A 20,910-nucleotide genomic window follows, 5' to 3' on the forward strand; every position below is an offset into this window, starting at 1 on the left:
TGGTTCCCAAGATGGCATCAGCCAGCACAGTGGAAGGGTCCGCCGGCGGAAGCTTGCTGGGAGGTTCCTGCAGCCCCGTGGAACCCCAAAGGCAATTTGCTACGGGGTGCCTGATGGCCCCGAGAATTCGGTGTGCACCAAGACCCAACTTTGGCACTGGACTGAATTTGGATGATGCTTGAGGCAAGCTTTTCAACTTTGCCCTTGTGACTGATTTTGTATGACAGAATGGGGTTGAGTCCTGCTTGGTGTTATTTCAATCACAGCGTGTTTTTGACCTACCTGAACATTTTGATCGAGAACAGGCGTTTGTGCTGGACCGGCCCTATGACTGAGTGGGACCCCATGAATTTGAATAAAAGTGAAACCGCAGTTTTGAGTGCAACCCAGTGCTTAATTTGTGCTTGTTGTTTCTGGTGCTGAGCACCGGCACTTATTATTGAGGGCCAGGGCTTATTCTTCTGTCCCACGCATTTACTGCGAGCAAAAGACACATATGGGAAAGACAGAGGAAGGGAAAAACGAAAAAGCATCACAAAGGGAGAAAGTAGAAAGCTACTAGAGTGAGCTGAAGGGGCAGGGAGTGGCTTTATATGGATTGAAGAGGCCAGAGATGACTTCAGGATTACGGCGCCTCAATAATCTGTGTCTCCACATTTAGTTGCAGCAGTCGCGTGTTTAAGAGGAGGGCTTTGGGCACCGGCACTTTTCTATTTACAAATTAAGCACTGGTGCAACCTCTTCTCATGCTTGGTGATGTAGAGTTTTACCTCCCATTATCTAATCTCCATCCATATGTTGCATGCATTTTTAACTGGCATTTGCTTCTCGCTGTTGCAGCAAAGCTTGAATCCAGCAGCTTTAGGGAACACATCAACCCCCCCCCCCCCACCCCTATCCCCCCCCCATCACACACACACACACTGTTTGAAAATGTTGCACTTTTTTGGCAATTATCAGAGAACTGAGAAAGTTAGGAGCAGAGCTCCGGATCTGTGTTGTGTCACAGAAACAAAGGAAACAATGTCAGCTTGTGTGGGGAAGCACCTATATGCATTTTGCGCCTTCACTTTGTGCCACAGGATCTGTTGGTGGGAGATTTTGTTCTGATCCAATCTGGAGCCTGTGATATTCTAAAGGTGAGGAATCCGCAGTTTGAAATATCAATCAGAAATGGGCGTGGCAACCCAGGCATGCAAAGTGCTATTGGATAAATATCTAAAATTGCCTTACAGTGTCAAATTTGAAAGGAAGCCACTTGATAGCTATGTTGGCCTTTCTTGATGCTGCATTAGGAAACTGAACATCTTGTGCATCTTAAGTTACCCTTAGAATTTGAGGCCATACCTTTGTGTTATGAAGTTACACCTCCGGGAGGCTATAGTTCTGCCTATCTTGGCTGTGCCTTGCCATTTGAAACTGTATTTAGTGAATTGCGGCAGTAGTTGGGATTTGAGAATTTGTCCTCTACTAGTATCATCTAAAATACAGTGGTCCTTCTGAAGCATACATTAATCATTACACAAATAGTTTCTTAATTTCATGCACTTAACATCACTTCAAAGGATCAAATTGGAAACCCTAAATGAAAAAATGTAGTGTCAAAATTAAGTAGTGTGTGAACAGTATTTGTCTGTCAACTGGCTCTTTAAGTACACTAGTGTTAATTTATACCTTTTTATCATATCTTGGTATTAGTGATGCTGTCCACCAACCAGTAGCATTATAAAAAATGCCTTTTCCATTACTTTTTTATGTATAATCCTTATGTAAAATCTCTGTTCTGATGATTCTTTACATCTTAATACTGAGTAAAGATGTTATATGCAGAGATCTGTTTTGTACAGGAGGAATTTTACTTTATAGGCTGTTTTTCACCTGTAAGGCAAGTATTTTTTTTCTTCTAGCGGGAAATGCGGGGGAGTATCACCTTTAAGATAGTGCCAAGTTACCGCACTCAATCTTCATCATGTGAGGTAATACGTTTCATAATATTTGTTAACTTTTTATCTTTAATTTTCTGTCTGCTGATGGCTGAATGTTACTGCTTTCTGGAATCTTGTTTCTGCCTTTGCTATTAGATCATGCACACCAATTTTACAACGAAGATAACGGAACAGAAGGAGTAGGTTGCATATCCCATAATCATTTCACCAACATCTGGAACTCAGATCAGGAAAGGGTCGTGTACAAGAGCAGTGAAACTCACTGTGATTGTTGTTAAAGACTTAACAAGGGGAAAGTGTTCATGTTTTTTATCTCATTGCAGAAAGAAATGTTTGTACCAAACAGGTTTCCATGGCCCATAAGGAAGCCTCTGCATTTTCATATATATGTATTCGTCCATTTAATATGAACAATTTTGTATGTGGTTTCCAGCAGTTGCTTACTGACGACAGAAACAACTTGGATTTAATCAGGAGAAACTAAATAATATCCATGTCTCACAGATCCTATGTTCTGGCTGGTCCTCAGCTTCTAATAATTCTTTATTTCAGACGACACCTTAGCGTTTTATCTCAGTCATGGATTAAGGTGTAACCACAGGTCCCATTAAAAACTATACTTATCTCAATACAAAGCCAGTGGTTTGTCATGAGGGGTGTAATTTGTAGAGTATTATTACCCATTCTCTTGTTGCTGTTGACTGTCCACAGTAAATTGTGAGATTAGAACTCTTGCACGCACAGTTTTGACTGTATTTTGTTTTTCCCTTGTGTTCATATTGAGTAGTTGCAATATCCTTAGATTTTTAAAGAGCTGAGATTCAGTCTCATTTTATGCCTTAAAAAACAGAACCTGATCTTAACAATCATCTGATAAAGGAGGAATTAAAATGGTACACCAATATATGTATGTATGTATTTGTTTATGTATGTAAATGGTATTTCTACAGCGTGAACCTAGGCAAAAGTCAGCGGAGCACTGCATATGACCGAAGACAAGCATAAAGTCAATGAGTAATAGGATAGGACGCTGTTCTGGGGATGGTTAATGCATTGTGATGTACTTCTCTTTGCATAGACAAATCTTCAACTCTTAAATGTAAGCAAGTTGGGTGGTCTTGTTGGATACAGGGATATTGTTCCATATCATGGTGCATGAATGGAAATAGCGTTTATCTTATTTGTTGTAGTCTGCAGTCTGCAGTCTGATGATGTCCTGATTGTTGGTGCTCCAAGAATCACCAGAGATGATGAGCTTATCTGCAAAATAGGGCAGCTGGTTGTGACTGTTTAGTAAATAATGCAACTGGTTTTGAAGATGGGGAGGGTTGGCAGCAGGAGTCAATTAAGGTTCGATCGGTGGGGGCCAACTGAAAGAGAAATGTGATCATATTTCTTTGTGCTGCTGCTTTTAGCATGCCCGAGGAGTTCCAGCATAGGGTCTGGGAGGCCATGTATTAGGCCAGTTCTGAAGTATCTTTATGGAAGGAACAGTTGCTCTTTTGTTAGAAAAGAGAGCTGGTACCACGATGTTTTTTTGGGCAGTGTGTTCCTTGAGGGTGAAGTTGGTATGCTGGGGTGAATCCAAATAAGTTAGCATTCGGTGAAATTTGGAGTTTGAATTTGTCAAGGTTCATGTCATCGAGCCTGGTTTGTATTGTATCTTGTTATGTTGTTCCTGACAAGTAACTGGAACTCTGTCTTGGTTCCGTTCTGCTTCAGGTAGGCAATGGGCACCCAAATGATATGCAAGCAGTCTTTGAAGCTTTGTATCTCTGAAATAGGTAGACTGTCAGGTGGAATTGTATATCACCTGCATATGTTTTTAAAATGTTATGCTGCTTTTTGTTAGAAGAGCACCATGCAGCTCAATTTAACCCCTTCGCTGCCAGGCCTTTTCCCCCTCCTGTGCCGAGCCTTTTTTTGGCTATTTGGAGCAGTTCGCTCTTAGGCCCTCATAACATTTTGTTCACATAAGCTACCCACGCCAAATTCGCGTCCTTTTTTTCCAACATCCTAGGGATTCTAGAGGTACCCAGACTTTGTGAAATTAGCCAAAATACAGTGAAAAATTCGTTTTAAAAAAAAAAAAAAATGGGAAAAAGGGGCTGCAGAAGAAGGCTTGTGTTTTTTCCCCTGAAAAGGGCATCAACAAAGGGTTTGTGGTGCTAAAATCACCAGCTTCACGGCTTTCAGGAACAGGCAGACTTGAATCAGAAAACCCAATTTTTCAACACAATTTTGGCATTTTACTGGGACATACCCATTTTTACGATTTTTTGTGCTTTCAGCCTCCTTCCAGTCAGTGACAGAAATGGGCATGAAAGCAACGCTGGATCCCAGAAACCGCAACATTTCTGAAAAGTAGACAAAATACTGAATTCAGCAAGGGGTAATTTGTGTAGATCCTACAAGGGTTTCCTACAGAAAATAACTGAAAAAGAAAAATATTGAAATTGAGGTGAAAAAAACATCAATTTTTCTCTACGTTTTACTCTGTAACTTTTTCCTGCAATGTCAGATTTTCGAAAGCAATATACAGTTACGTCTGCTGGACTCTTCTGGTTGCAGGGATATATAGGGCTTGTAGGTTCATCAAGAACTCTAGGTACCCAGAGCCAATAAATGACCTGCACCCTGCAGTGGGTTTTCATTCTATGCCGGGTATACAGCAATTCATTTGCTGAAATATAAAGAGTAAAAAATAGCTATCAAGAAAACCTTTGTATTTCCAAAATGGGCACAAGATAAGGTGTTGAGAAGCAGTGGTTATTTGCACATCTCTGAATTCCGGGGTGCCCATACTAGCATGTGAATTACAGGGCATTTCTCAAATAGACGTCTTTTTTACACACTGTCTTACATTTGGAATCGAAAAATGTAGAGAAAGACAAGGGGCAATAACACTTGTTTTGCTATTCTATGTTCCCCCAAGTCTCCCGATAAAAATGATACCTCGCTTGTGTGGGTAGGCCTAGCGCTCGCGACAGGATATGCCCCAAACCACAACGTGGACACATCACAGAAAACAGAGCTGTTTTTAGCAAAGTGCCTACCTGTAGATTTTGGCCTCTAGCTCAGCCGGCACCTAGGGAAACCTACCAAACCTGTGCATTTCTGAAAACTAGAGACCTAGGGGAATCCAAGATGGGGTGACTTGTGTGGCTCGGCCCAGGTTCTGTTACCCAGAATCCTTTGCAAACCTCAAAATTTGGCTAAAATAACACATGTTCCTCACATTTCTGTGGCAGAAAGTTCTGAAATCTTATAGGAGCCACAAATTTCCTTCCACCCAGCGTCCCCCCAAGTCTCCCGATAAAAATGATACCTCACTTGTGTGGGTAGGCCTAGCACTCGCGACAGGAAATGGCCCAAAACACAACGTGGACACAACATATTTTTTCACAGAAAACAGAGGTGTTTTTTGCAAAGTGCCTATCTGTGGATTTTGGCCTCTAGCTCAGCCGGCACCTAGGGAAACCTACCAAACCTGTGCATTTCTGAAAACTAGAGACCTAGGGGAATCCAAGATGGGGTGACTTGTGTGGCTCGGACCAGGTTCTGTTACCCAGAATCCTTTGCAAACCTCAAAATTTGGCTAAAAAAACACATGTTCCTCACATTTCTGTGGCAGAAAGTTCTGGAATCTGAGAGGAGCCACAAATTTCCTTCCACCCAGCGTTCCCCCAAGCCTCCCGATAAAAATGATACCTCACTTGTGTGGGTAGGCCTAGCGCCCGCGACAGGAAACGCCCCAAAGCGCAACGTGGACACATCCAAATTTTTGAAAGAAAACAGAGGTGTTTCTTGCAAAGTGCCTACCTGCCGGCCCGGGGGGGGGGGGGGGGGGCAGAAATGGTCTAAATACAATTTGCCCCCCAGGGGAGCGACCCTTGCCTGATGGGTCGCTCCTCATCTCTAAAAAAAAAAAAAAAAAACACACACAAAAAAAATTGCCCTGGCGCCTAGAGATTTCGCCCCCCCCCCCCCCCCCCCCTGGTGGCAGATCGGCCTAATAATAGGCCGATCTGCCCCCGGGGGGGCAGAAATGGCCTAAAATAAATTTGATTGTCGCACAGGAGCTAGTTAGCAGTGAAATGTTCAAGGAGGTGGAAATCGACTGCTTTTTCAATTATGTTGTTGATGAATGGTAGGGGAGTGATTGCCCAGTAGCCAGTGATGTCATCGGGGTCTAGTGCAAGCTTCTGTAGGAGTGGGAAAAGAAACAGGAATGGAACCATTTGGCCGGTCTTCAGAGCTTCTAGGAAGATGGTTTGAGTGAGGGAGGCATTGACAATAGTAAGTTGGGGTGAGAGAGCCTCCCTAGAGAGAGCTTTGATGAAGGACAATGGTAGGACATTATCATCATAATATAGTAAAGTAGTGTACAATTCCCATTAGAGAAGACAAAGTGGAAAACAATAGGAAAGGTAAAGATGCAAACGAGAGAGCATGCATCTTCACATTATTAAAATGACACACCGTCAATGAATATTTCCTTCAAAATAAAATTAGGTACCTGTTGATATGAAGCATTTTAGCTTTAATGACCTAAAAGTATTCTTTCAGATGACCGGAAACATACTTCCTAGGTAATAAGTCATGAAAACCATGAACATTCTAAAACGTTTGAATACACCTTGGTTGGTGGTCAGATTCCCACTGGTAACCATGCTGTGTATCTTGTTGTTTAGCATGTGGCTACTGTATCAAATAATGTACATGTTGTATGACTTTTTACTGCAGATTTGCAAGTCAGGGAAGAAGGATATAGTTGAGTCCAAATACACGGATGTCCTCTCCCGTTTATTGCGTTGGCTGATTTCCTTGTGTCTATTTCCCCACCTCACCTGCAGTTTTCAAAATAGAAAAGCATTAAGATTAAGTACTCATTGTTGATAACACGAAGGATTTATCCCCTGCTTCAAGGTGTTTCTACTAAATAAGTATCAATGACTCCAGCTCAAGATTTTTGTTAAACATTTGCAAGAAGCAACAAAGGAACAGCATAAAAAGTTGTAAACGCTTCTTAAATCTGTTACATAGCTCACTTGTATTAAACTTTCTAATGTACACGGCTAATTGTTCTTTGTTGATAATGACTGAGATAAGCTGATAAGTAGCTTGTGCCTTGCTAGTAATCCTGCTGTGAAGGAGCTGAGAGGAATACTGTTACTTGAGAAAAAAATGTAAATCTGCTCTTGCAAATATGACATGTTTAAATTTTCTCCAAGTTTGCTGCTTCTGTCACACTCCATAGCTGATTTTACAGAATAATGTGACTATCATTTTTCTCCACGGTGTATGTTGTTGAGTTCTTTAAGTTCTCTCTGTTATCTGCAGTGATGATTTTTTATTTACTCAAGACCATTGGCTTGCCATACCCTCAAAATACATGCACTACTCATACAAATAAGTTTCAGTGCTTTCATTTTCGTTGTCGGCTGATTAAATAATAGCCCAGTGCCTGGACAACCAAGCCAAAGAAATTATTTTTGAGTATGCAACATTTAACTTTTTTGTGAAGTTGGTCTACCAACAATATCTACTTTAACACAAATGGACTAGTGATTGAACCCTAAATGCCAATTAGGGAATCAGAAAGGGATCAATGGTAGCTCGAAATCGCTTGGATTGAAACACGTGTATGTTAGTTTTTCAGTGTGTTATGTTAGACCAAGAATTAGAACGTTACTGTTCATCACTGAATGGTGCTCTCTGACATCTAAACACTTGTTATCTATCCCAATTTTCTTCCAGCCTATCCTGTTCTTGCTTAGGTGGAGGGACTCCTCCAATTTCAGTATGGAAGATGCATTTCCATTCATCCCTATAAACTCATTTTTGGTTAGAGAATATTGCACATTGGATGGGGGAACCCTTCTGACAACTTTTTCTGATCTTTCAAAGTGACTTTCAGAACTTCTGGCTTGTAAAGCTTTCGTATAGGAATGTCAGGGCCAATAACATTATTTGTATGGCATGTATGAAAGCATGACCTATTTACTGTACAAAGAAAGCATACCCGTAAGAGACTGAGCCCCATAGTCTGCTTAATTGGCAACGCAGATCACTTGACAGGAGTGGAAAATGCAGTCACATGCGTAGCAGAACCCTTAGTGTCCTGAGAACAGTTCACAGAATACTGGGTTTTCAGAACTCAATCATTTTACTTCTGAGAGACAGCACTAAATGGTTTTTGGTTATGGTCATGTCTAAGTTTCCATGGGAAAAAAAAGGTTTATGTAGTTTTAATAACTGTGCCGCCATTTGCCCAGTCTGTACTAAACTTCCAAAACCAAATGTTCATCAGATTTGATTTCAGCATGGCAAAGTTTGTGTTGATTTGTCAGAGGTGTCAAAATGAAGGGGCAGGATGTCAAAGAAGTGTGATTTCCCCTAAAAATTCTTGTTGGATCCATCATTCTCCTATACAGAGAAAACAAGCAAATAGAATTGTTACACTTGACACAAAAGTAGATCCTTACTCAAGGAAGTGCTTTTGCTTTGTGTGAAGTAAATTTCATTCAGTAGTTTTCAAGAAATTAGTGTTAGAAAAGTTGTTTCATAGGACTGAACTTGAGCATAGGTATCAAGCAAGATAGAGCTGTCTCGGCTGTTGGGCCATGGATGGTCTGATCACCTAGGTTCGGGGACTCAAATTATTTACACCAAAAAAAAACTTACCAGATGAAAGAGTTGAGTTGAGTTGAGTTTTGTTTTTGTCCTATATCTTGTGTTGGTGAATTTAAAGCTGGGTTACTTTATCCCAAACTCGGTAATTGGCAGGCTGTATGCATTCTGCACCTTTCGTGGCTATGGAAGGTGTGTCTCACCGCGTCTGTTTGCCTCCAGCCACTGTAACACGCACACTGGCCAGCCTGTTAGTGGCCAGAGATGTGGGATCCACCATCCTCGAGGATCAGGGAGTAAGCGGTTCAGCCAGGACCGAACCCACCCCGTCCTCCTGCCCTGCAACTGCTTCCAAACCTTCCTAGTCTGATGATTCCCCACCAGGGACCAGTCGGAGGCAGGATTTGCCATCACCTGCTCCGCTGGCAATCCATCATGTCAGACAGGTGGTTTATGCAGATAGTCTGAATAGGCTACTCCCGCCCCTTCGAGACTACCCCTCCATCCATGCCACCATCCTACGATTGGAAGATGGCACTTAGCACCTCTCTGCGAGGAGGTTTTGTCTCTCTTGGCCAAGGGAGCCATAGAAAAGGTCCTGTGGTAAGAAGTAGGTCATGGTTGTTATTCCTGCTACTTTCTGGTGCCCAAAAAGGACAAGGGTCTCCGCCTCATCCTAGACCTCCAATCCCTCAATTGCTTCCTCAAGAAGGAGAAGTTCAAAATGCGCCCTCTGACTCAAGTTCTATCTGCCCTAGAACCAGGAGATGGACAACACTACCGCCATGTGGTTATACAGCAAGCAGGGCAGAGTCGGGTCAATGACCCTTTGTTAAGAGGCTCTATGCCTCTGGACGTGGCTGGAGCAGCAGGGCATATACCTCGGGGTTCAACATCTGGGAGCTTTCTGAACATTAGAACAGAAGAACTCAGCTGACACTGCTTACTCGATCACGAATGGCATCTCCATCCGGAGGTGGTGCAAGTTCTCTTTCAGCAGTGGGTAGAGCCTTGGTTAGATCTGTTTGCCCCTGCAGAGAATGCATAAGATCTGTTCGCCTCTGTAGAGAGAGCACAATGTCAGCAGGTTTGCTTGTTGGAGTTTCCAAGGTGGCACTGGCACTGCAACGCTGTTCGTCTTGAGTGGAGCTCAGACCTCCTGTACGCCTTTCTGCCCATTCCACTTCTGCCTAGAGTTCTCAAGAAGATCAAGAACAACCAGGCCCAAGTAATCCTTGTGGCTTTGGACTGGGCACAAGGAGTCTGGTATCCTGAGGTAATGAGCATGGCCATCGATCCACTTATCAGACTGCCCCTTAGGAGGATCTTCAGTTGCAGCAGCAAGGGAGGGTTCTCCACTGAACCTGTCCAGTCTCCACCTTCTTGCATAGAATTTGAGCGGCAGCAGTTGACAGCTTTTGACCTTCCACCCAAAGTCTGTAACGTAATCTTGGCAGCCAAATATCCCTCCACTAAATTGGTTTATGCCTGCCGGTGGAAAAAATTAGTGGCATGGTTCACAGACATGTCTGTTGATCCCCTTTCTGCCCCTCTTTCTGAGGTTCTCTTGTTTTTACTTTCTTTGGCCCAGCAGGGCTCTGCACTGGGCACTTTTAAAGGTTATTTGTCTGCAATCTCTGTTCTTTTTTTTTTTAGGTTGCCTGATCAACCTTCTTTGTTTAAATCCCCTATTGTAAATAGGTTCCTTGAAGGCCTTGCTCACATATTTCCTCCTTTCCCATTCATAATGCCCTAATGGGACTTGAATTTGGTTTTGTCATTCCTCATATGTGCTCCCTTCGAGCCTCTCCACGATTGTCCCCTCAGGCTTCTCTCTTTGAAAACAGGGTGAGTGAATTGCAAGCATTGTCATCTAAGCCGCCATAACTTTCCATCTATCCCAACAAAGTGGTGCTTCCACACGGGCCTCCTTTCTTCTGAAAGTGGTTAAGCTCTTCCACGTAAGACAATTCATCACCTTACCTACTTTTTACGCACCCCCACTTCCTTCCAAGGAAGAGGAGAGACTCCACCGCCTTTACCCACAAAGAGCATTGGCATTCTACCCTGATCGTACCAAAGAGTTCTGGGTGGATGATCAACACTTTGTTGGTTATATGGGTGTGAAGATAGGTTGGGCAGTGCAGAAGAGAACCATATCCAGGTGGGTCTTACTCTGCATAAAAATGTGCAACGCATTAGCTAAGAAGCAATGTGCTGATTCTACCAGAGCTAAAGCTGCAACCACTGTGTTAGTACATGGAATTCCAGTCCTGGACATCTGTCAGGCGGCACAGTAGGCATCCCTGCACACATTTACCAAACACAACTGTTTGGACAATCAGGTCCGTAGGGAAAAGTAGTGAAAAGAAACTGACGTCAGCACGCTGGGGTGGTGCCTACACAGGACCCGCAATGTCATATCCGGCACGCACGATCCAGATGACTAACGTGGAGCCGATCAACATCACCTAACGGCGCGCAGGGGTACTGCTGAAGAAAAATCTCCGGATCCAGACTAACACCTGGGAGAAATTCTAAGGTAAGGAATCCTCAACTAAATATTGTCTCTACCAGAAAAGGCGTTACCAAAGGTAAGTAACTTGTCCTACAGGACCTTGGAACTCAGTCTCAACAATCTGGGGAAAAAGGAAGCATTCCGTGACCCCCTGACTGCAGGGTGGGGGCGTGCTCCACTTAGGGAGGGTCAAGTGGCGAAGGCAATGTTGAACAGAGGTTGGGTGCAGGGCCTGGGCACAGGCCACAAGTTGGATGCCCTCAGGCAGGCTCCATTGTGCATTTTCAGATAGCACATGCAGTCTCTCTGTGGCAAATCCCTGTTGTGCACAACTTTCATCCGAAGGCTATGCACATCAGTGGTTGGCTGTGCATAACAAATTAGGTGCAAGGGATTGTTGCTTGTGGTGTTTGAATAAAAAAAAAAAAAAAAAAGCATATACTGAAAAAAGGTTAGTGACATTATGGTTAGCTTTGTTTATAACATCATAACACAATTAAACTGCAGGTATGATTATCAAGTAAAACTGAAAAACCACTAAAAATGCCAAGTTAGTGTTAGGACTGCAATCTGTAATAGTCCAACACAATAGCAGTGAAAATCCTACTACCACATGAAATGCCTTTGCACCAGAGCCTGCTCAACCTGCACCTTCAAGTGTGGAGATTAAGGTAGATTCTCATCCCTTGCTCCCTCTCCCACCCCCCACCACCCAACCCCCACCACCACCTTTGCTCCTCTCATTTTGTTGCCCAGGCGACCTTCAACACAATCTCTGTATGCTGGATGCTTGGATAAGTGTGTGGCTTAGTGCAGTACCTGTCAGTTACACCTCTTGAAAGCAAAAACGTGAGATGTGTGTTGTCTGCTTGTTTTTAGTCCTGCAAGATTATGCTTTAGACACAGATATAGGTTATCTGTCGCTGCTATTGCCATTTTTAAATTTGCTAGACCAAGTGTCTTTATTCAAATCCACTAGTTGTGATGCATTTCCTAAAAGGTTTACGGTACAGATCACCTACCTCGTCGTGATGCCCCTCTGAGCCAATGCACAGTTGTCATTGTGCCTATTCACCGTAAAAATGGTCTTCCTGATGGCGATAACACATGCATGCCAGATGATTAAACTTCAGGTCCTTTGTCTGTAGTCTCGCTATGCCACCTTTTTTCTGGACAAAGTGGTATATGAGGACTCGAGCTGCTTTCCTTCCAAAGATGGTGATGACTTTTCATGTTGTGCAAGCCATCAAGCTTCCATCCTGCTTTGTTACCTCATTCCTCAGAAGAACAGGAGAGTCGCCATTGTTTATTCCCTTGTAGAGGAATCAGTTTTTATATTGATTTTACCAGAGAACGTCAGGAGGTCAGTCAGTTCTTTGTGGGGTTGTCTGGGGAGCAGAGGGGTAGGATGGTGCAGAAATGGACCATCTGTCGATGGCTAGTCCACTGCATTAAGATCTGCTACGCATGTGCTAAGACAGGGCCTACAGAAGGCCTAAGGGCTTGCTCCATCAGAGCCACGGCTGCTACAACTGTGTTGCCACATCGAGTGTCTTTCCTGGATAAATGTCAGGCGGCTACTCAGGCATCCGTGCACACATTCATGAAGCACAACTTCCTCCACAGTCCAAGTCCAGTCTGTTGAGGTGGTCATTTTTCCCCAGGGATGTGGAATTTATTAAAATATCTACTTGTCCATGGGACAGGTTGCTTCTTAAATCTGCTTGTCCTGTAAAAAACTCTACTTGTCCCTTTGGTGCCATGTAGTGCGTTGACAAATTATGGCAGCAATCTCATTATGTAAGAGCTCTGATAATAGCCTCTCTGATTACGCCAGGGCTACCTCTATACTAGGGCTTGAAAACTTGCAATTTCAATCCCTGCTATAGCAGTTTCCTTCTTTTGACACTTTTCCGCAGATCTACATATTGGGGCTGGAAGAAGTAGTAAGCAATAGCTCCAGGGCTGGAATGCCTTTGAGTCTGCAAACCTATTGATTTGTATGTTTTAAGAATTTTCACCAGCTCTTCTCTAATCTTTTCCCATAATCAGAAAGGCTGTAAATTTACTCCTGACAATGGCAGAAGTAGTTGTTCTTCTAGGGATGGGGGAAAAAAGTGGTTGGAGGGAAAGTGAACTTGTAAACGCTCAGTAGATTTTCACATGAGCAAATCTACGCATGCATATTTGCTCATGCTAAAATACAGTTTACACATATTTTCTAGGAGTAAGATATCCAGGTCTACTTCTGTGAGCTCTTGTGAATTCTTGAAAGCCACTAATTAAAAGACATTTACCATGGCTACACTTTTGTGACTTTCTTTAAGAATTGGATCCCTAATTAGGTCTGGCGTTAAAAAAGACATTTTGTTTTTATTAAACTTCTATTTCTCTCTCTATCAACTAGCTTTACTGTGAGTGATCACATTCTGCTCTTCCAGAAGGAGCATATGGGCACACAAAGTAGTTTTGTTCAGTGCCAGGCAATCAGTGGCGTAACGTAACTGCAGGGGGCCCCCTGCAAAGAACATGGAGCACCCCCGCTCCCAAAAGACTCACTCAGAGCAGGTGCTGACAGTGTTTGTTACAATGGGGAAGGCCTGGCAACTCCCACAACAATAAGGTGTTACAATAGCCATGTCAAAACAAGACATGCATTGACAAAACCAAAAGACTCTAAAGACTGATTTTCCATTAGTAATACTTTTTGGTAATACTAACATGCACCAGCACATTTCACAAAATGTTGCTTCAAAGAAATGGCACATAAAATTTCATAGTAGTGAAACTCTTTTTTCCTATTTGCATTTTTTTCTGAACATTTTATTTTGAAAGCAAACAATCATCACTCGTGCTTACAAGCTTCTGCAAATATTTGCATCTAATCAGAGAGCATTCTGGGGGCATTATACTTAGCCTCATATTGGTAAACTTTTCAAACATTTTTGTACACTTTTGTTTTTTACTAGAACCACTGTCATTAGTGCAGTGTACCCTTAAAACGTTCATTTACAGCGCTCACCCTAATAATGAAGACTTTTCTTTAATGAACCATAAATGCAAGTTCGAACAGCATTAACATACATATAACCTCAACTGCAGACAGTTTCCTTCTCTGTAAACTGGCAGCCAAGGGGTTCATACTGCAGGGGGTTGGGCCTATTTGTCCCAAGGACAAAATAAACATTAAAACTTGTTGCCCTTGATCCCAAACAATATGTCCCGGGCGTCGGGCGGTAGGAATTCCACAACCCTGTTCCCCCTTGGTCCTGCAGGACCTGTCAGTCTGAGCAATGCTACAGACCCACCACTTTGAGAGGTATTGCTTTGATATCTGGTTACAGGATGAGGAATCTGCAGTTAGAAGTATCCATTAAAAGAACAAGTTACGCTTTTGTGGGTACGCTAATCACAGATTCCTCACCACTCTCCTAGCTTCCTGTTCTGTGTATGGTCTCTTCCATTTAAAAATTCCCAATTTAGAAATCTACACACTGATAACTTCAATTTGTGGATGGGCTCCACATCTGAGGGTACGGAAGCGTTCATGAAAGAAACTGATGTCAGGGTGCATTTGAGGTGCTTATATGCAGCACCATTCGTCACTTTCAAAGCTGAATGTTATCGACTGGAAGTCACACAATGCCACCTAACAGCATGCAGGAGCCCACTGGTCTGCAACACACACACACCCTCAGCGGCGCAGGGGCAGCCGGGTGCAGGGTGCAAACACAGCGTCTGGCTCCCAGTGCTTTCCCATAGGGGGACCCCGGGGGACACAAAGATGCTGCAGGTAAAGTTTAGGGGGTGCTGTTCCAGGAAACAAAAGGCTGGACAAGGAGGGGGGGGCACCTGCTACACTTTGCTGCACCGAAGGCCAGATTCCCCAAGGCCAAGGGGCTGCAGGTGGGGGGGTACCTTTTGCCGTAGAGAATCTTAATCCGGTTCTGTCGCGGTTGGTGGTGGGGGGGGTCCTCCGAATTCAGGCTGCAGCCCTCGTTGTGTTGGACAGAAGGGGTCAATCCAGGGTGGGCATTTGCTGAGAATCGCCTGGGTACCAGCTCTAGTTGGTTGGGCAACCAGGACACAGGCCATGGGCATCGGGTGTGAAGAGTGGACAGGACTCGCCCATCCGTAGAGGCTCTGTAGTCCTTTGATGTAGTTTCTTCTTGGACAGGGCTGCTGTCCACTTGAGTTCCTGATCCTCTGGGATGCAGGCATTCCTCTGGAGGCTTTTCAGAGGTCGCTGGTCATGCAGCTTGCATGGTCCTCTTTTAGCAGGGCTTTCGAAGCTGGAGACAGGCCGATAGGGCTGGGGCCAAATCAGTTTGCGTCTTCAGTCTTCTCTGTTGGGGGTCAGCTTAGCAGTCCTTCTTCTCTCTTGTCAGGAATCTGACGAGCTAGGTTCAGGGGAGCCTTTAAATCCTGGATTTAGAGGCGTTACAGGGATCAGAGGGCACTAGTCAATGGCGACTGTCCCTGAGGGTGACTACACCCTTCCGGTGTCCACTCCCTTTGGGGAGAGGGACGCAGACCTAACCCTATTGGTCCTTGCCCTCCAAACCAAGATGGAGGATTTTGCAAGGAGGGGGTCCTTTCAGCTCTGGACACCTATGGGGTGGTCACTCCTCCTTGTTTTCGCTGTTTTTCCCGCCGGACTTGCTGACAAAAGTGGGGCTTTGTTCTGGGGCGGGCATCTCCACCAGCTGAAGTACCTTGGGCCACAAGAGGCCGGAGCCTTTAAGGCTCACCACCAGGTGTTACAGTTCCTGTAGTGGGGCGGCGTGAAGCACCTCCACCCAGTGCAGGCTTTGTTTCTGGCCACAGAGAGCGCAAAAGCTCTCTCCCCATGTGGTCAGAAACTCATCTGGAAGTGGCAGGTTGGCACAAACTGGGCAGTCCTGCACTAGAAGTTTAGTTAAAATACAGGGGGCATCTGTAAGATGCACTCTAAATACATTTTTCAATAAATCCAAAACTGGCCTTGGTGTGGGTTCATTGCGCTGGGAAGTTTGATACCAAACTTCCCAGACTTCAGTGAAGCCACTATGGAGTTGTGGCATTTGTAATGACAAACTCCCAGCCCATATACTTTATATGGCCACACTGCAGTTACAATGTCTAAGAATGTCCTTAAGCACTGTAGAGGCATATTGCTCATGTAGCTATGTCCTCACCTGTGGTATAGTGCACCCTGCCTTAGGACTGCAAGGCCTGCTAGAGAGGTGACTTTACCTATGCCATATACAGTGGTTTCTGAGCATGGCACCCTAAGAGGGGTGCCAGGTCGACGTATTCTTTTTCTCCCCACCAGCACACACAAGCTGCAAAGGCAGTGTGCTTGTGCTTGGTGAGGGGGTACCCCAGGGTAGCACAATACATGCTGCACCCCTTGGGGACCTTCCCTGGCCACAGGGTCCTTGGTACCATGGGTACCTTTTACAAGGGACCAAACTGTGGGCCATGGGTGTGCAATTTGTGGGAACAATGTTTCAGATATTGGGAAAGAACACTGGTGCTGGGGCCTGGTTAGCAGGATCCTAGCACACTCTGTCAAGTCAGCATCAAAAAGTGCAGAGGTAACCATGCCATCAAGGGCACTTTGCTACACCTACGAAGTCATTTTTTCCTTGTTCTGGACAAGGGTAAGTGGTAAGTCCGAACCTGGGCATGTTTTGTATCAAACATGTCGGGATCATACCCCAATACTGTTGCCAGTATTGGTTGTATGATTCCATGCATGTATTGCTCCTGCCAGTCTTCCAGAGTTTTGCAAGCAGTCTACGCTTGTGCCACCCTCCAGACTGGTTTCTGCTCTCCTGCTGCCTGACCTGCTCAATCAGGGGAAGGCATAACAAAAGATTTTGTGTGGATGAAAGGCAACACCCTCTCCCCTTGGAAATAGATGTCATATGGCTTGGGAGGGGTAGCCTTCCCCAGCCACCCTTATGCTTTGAAGAGCACATTTGGTGCCTTCCTTGCATAAACCGGTTTGCACCAGTCCAGAGACCCCCCGGTCCCTGCTCTGGCATGAAACTAGTAAAAGAAAAGGGGAGTGACCACTCCCCTGTCCATCGCCACCAGGAGTGGTGCCCAGCTCTCCTCCATGTGGCCAGTTGATTCTGCTATCTTGAATCCAAGATGTACAGAGGCACATGGGATTATCTAAATGGCCAGGTCAGGCAGGTGACATCACAGCCCCCTCCTGAAGGGTGGTCATCTTGCTAGGTGACTAATCCGCCTTCCTGTGCTATTTAGGGTCTCCCTCTTTGGTGGATCCTCCGATTCGATGTGCAAGATTCCAGCAGGACTCCTCTGCATTGTCTAATTCATCTTCTGGCCACTGGAACCACAAATGGACTCTACAGGGACCAACAGTCTGCAACTCCAGTGACGACTCCGCTTTGCAGCATTTTTTCTATGGCTTCTTCCAGCAAGTGCAAAATTACCCTGGCTGTGCATCTTCTGAGGTTGACGAGACTCCAGTCTCCACCAAGAAGTAAGAAGGAATCCCCCTTGGAGTGAAGGAGTCACTCCCCTGCATCTGCAGGCACCAACTGCAACAACGACCAGCTGCGTGGATCTGCTTTCGTCCAGAACTGCATGGATCCTGCATCACAGGTGGTGGTCTGGAGTGGTCCCCTTGGTTCTCTCTGCCAGCTGTCCAACTTTGGAGACGGTAAACCCTTGCCTCTCCTTGCAGGACAGTACCCCTCTGCACCACGACTCTTGCAGGTACCAAGACATGTTTGTTCTTCCTCCACGGGATCTTCCCGCTGCATGTAGCCCTTGCCCCAGCACTTCTTCCTGCCAAACACAGACTCCTCTCTGTTACTCCAGTGATGTCACTCACTGCGACTTTCTGTGCCTGCTGCCAGTGGATTGCCTGTGGGGGGCTGCCTCCTCTTCTGGTTATTCTTCTGACTGCTGAGGGTCACCCCGGACTCCCCTGGGCCTTGCTGGTCGTCTTCAGCCTTGCAACTCGTCTTACTCTTCTTTTATATTTGCAACGGCTTGTTTTTGGTCCACCTACGCCACTGAACCACTGCAACCCAACAGCCAAATTGGGACATCACCTGCATCACTTCAGGGGCTCCACTTTAGCTCCTGTGCTGCACAGCTAGTCTTCTAGCTGGTTCTGCATCCACAGAAGGGTGGGTAGTGGCTCCTGCCACAACTGGACACTCTAGTATGAACTGGACTTGGTCCCCTTCCTGTGCAGGTCCTCTTCTGCCAGAATCCACAATTGGGTTCTTCGAGTCTTGTTTGGGTCTTTTCCTAAGTCCTCCTGTTGGTTTTAAGGGAAACCAGATACTTACCTCTGCTCTCCTGGTGCTTGGGGGTCACTCTGGTACTCACCTTTAGTTCCTCCAGTGTCCCTCTAGCGATTCCACATCCTTGGGTGGGGAGACTGTATCTCGCATTCTGCTTTCTTAGTATATGGTTTGGCCCCACCCCTAGGATCTTCACTATTTCCTGTTACTTTTACTGGTGCTTATTGTTTGGTATGCTCTTTACTGATTGCTAATGTGTACATAATAGTGTGTTTACTTGCCTCCAGTTGGGGGGACTCCCAATTAGTATTCTAGTATTTGTGTTACCATAATAAAGTACCTTTATTTTTGTAACACTGTGTGGTTCCTTTGTGTGATAGTGCAGTGTGACTATAGTGGTAGTGCAGAAGCTTTGCATGTGTCCTAGATCAGTCTTGGCTGCTCATCCACAGCTACCTCTAGAGAGCCATGGCTTCCTAGACACTGCCTAAACTTCACTAATAGCGGATCCCTGGACCTGGTACAAGGTGATAACACCATAGGTGCTCACCACACACCAAGCCAGCTTCCTACACTCACTTTTACCCTTGAGGGTGTCCGGGCCCTGCACAAATTCCACCAACTAATTCATGGAGAGAAAAAACTCCAGGTCCATTTGCAGTCTGCATCCAAACCGTAATCCAGAATTGGGTTCAAATGCTGCTTGGTCCCAATTTTAAAATAACTGCAGGTCTCAGAATGAATCTCTTTGTAGGCATGTGGCAGTTGCCAGGCTGCAAGCATTTGAGGCATATCTGCTTCTTATTGTTTCTATGGATAAAATAGTAATTAGTACAAAGCATTCAAGTTTGACAGAAGTGGTGGTGAACATGTTGGTCAACCAGCCAAGTTATTATATCAGCTGTCTTTAAACAATGTAACTGACCAAGGGTAAGTAAGAAATTTCAGCTGCTCTTTCCACTTAAGTGACCTCTTTTGGAATATGCAGGATCAGAAAGTAGTTTTCCTTCACCTGCTTCCTTGTCCAGTTCCACTAGGCGAGAATACATTGAAACCTCTGCAAGAGTCCTTATGGATTGGGACGTCCCATGAGTACATTCTGAAAGGCAGAGGAATCCAGTTACTAATGTTACAGATAACTGGTCACAATAGTACAAAGCCTAAATAGTGTGTCTTTTCTTACCTGTATGCATCCTAAGTGCTCAAAGCAGCTGAGAAGGGATACTTACCTCGGTGAGAACATGGAAGAAGGGTAGTAATTGCAAGGGCTAGCTAAGTGCTGAAATCAACCATGCTATTCTTGTACTCACCTACTGGCGTTCCCTTCTGCACAGTTCTTAAACTGTGCTACAAGTGTTCACAGGCGTTTAAAGGCCAAGTAATGCTTGGACTAATTTAAACAATGGACAAATGTAGTTCCACTATGCTCATTTTCTGAAGCTCTGTTGGGTATGATACAAAAACATAAGGATGACGGGACTGTACAAATAACTATAGGAAGAATTTGTTCTAACATCAATCACAAATATTATTTTCTATTCAAAGAGGCATGCACCCTACCAGGTACCTAAAGGGATGGAAGTACACTTCTCATATGTCTTGGATCCTGTGGCCCTCACATTATTGTTGATTGACAAGTTCTGGTAATCTGGTGTACCCCACAACTGCAGCAATTCTGGATCACTCTGGACATTTTCTTGAGGTCTCTTGCTGTAGTTGATCCTTCCAGCAGTAGATGATTACATAGAAACAACATTCCCCACATAATTGGTAGCATAGCGCAATTATCTTATTATTGACCCACTAATTAACTGTAGACGGCAATGACCACATTGACAGATTAGACACATGGGATATTACAGCTGGTCCTGCATCATTCTGTAATTGGGTTGAGAGGGCTGTGCACCCTCTTTTGACTCAAGGGTGTATGTGTGGGTGGTGAGATGAAGCCCTGCCACAATAAAAGAAAATGTGGGTATCCTCGGTATGTGGATTATAAGATCTGAAGTTCTGGTGGAGCATTCACTGTTTTGAAGGCTCCACATCACATAACATCTCATATCAAGCTTGAATCACCTTTTTAAAACTGAAGCTTTTTTGTCAAAATGTACCAAAGGATGTTGATGAATGGTAATAAAAATTAAATCATCTAAATGTTTTAAAGCATACACGGTATACCCTATATGTATGCTTTCCACAATATTATCTACAGAATCCAATGAGGGAGCAGTTTCCTTCATTGGTGCCCACTCCAGCAATAGTCTACAGGCCCAGTGAGGATCCCCAGCTCATACTTGTAAACCGACAGGACACTGACTCAGACCCTGACAGTTCCTGAAGGACCCATATGATAAGCCCTTTGGGAGGATTACATAGTTGACTGCCATTAGATGGTCCAGAAATTGGACCTTATCCCACCGAAGTCTTGTCACCTGATTATACTGCTGCCTACCATGAGGTGATCCAACCAGTTGCCCAGAACCATAAAGTAAAAATGCACACTGTAAAAGAGGTGAGCATTTTCTTTCTAGATTCTCAA

The 20,910-nt window shown here is 44.6% G+C and overlaps 1 protein-coding gene across 3 annotated transcripts in view; it reads left to right on the plus strand.

Moving 5' to 3' along the window:
• The window catches only part of CASK (calcium/calmodulin dependent serine protein kinase), a 1,258,500-nt gene that overhangs the window by 982,959 nt on the left and 254,631 nt on the right, over window positions 1–20,910 (plus strand). For all 3 annotated transcript variants that reach the window (XM_069204206.1, XM_069204204.1, XM_069204205.1), the window contains exon 17: window positions 1,908–1,976. In XM_069204206.1, coding sequence (XP_069060307.1) covers window positions 1,908–1,976 — 69 coding nt within the window. The remainder of the gene's footprint in view (window positions 1–1,907; window positions 1,977–20,910) is intronic.

The sequence above is a fragment of the Pleurodeles waltl genome, chromosome 8 (genome assembly GCF_031143425.1).
Source record: "Pleurodeles waltl isolate 20211129_DDA chromosome 8, aPleWal1.hap1.20221129, whole genome shotgun sequence".
Taxonomy (NCBI): domain Eukaryota; kingdom Metazoa; phylum Chordata; class Amphibia; order Caudata; family Salamandridae; genus Pleurodeles; species Pleurodeles waltl.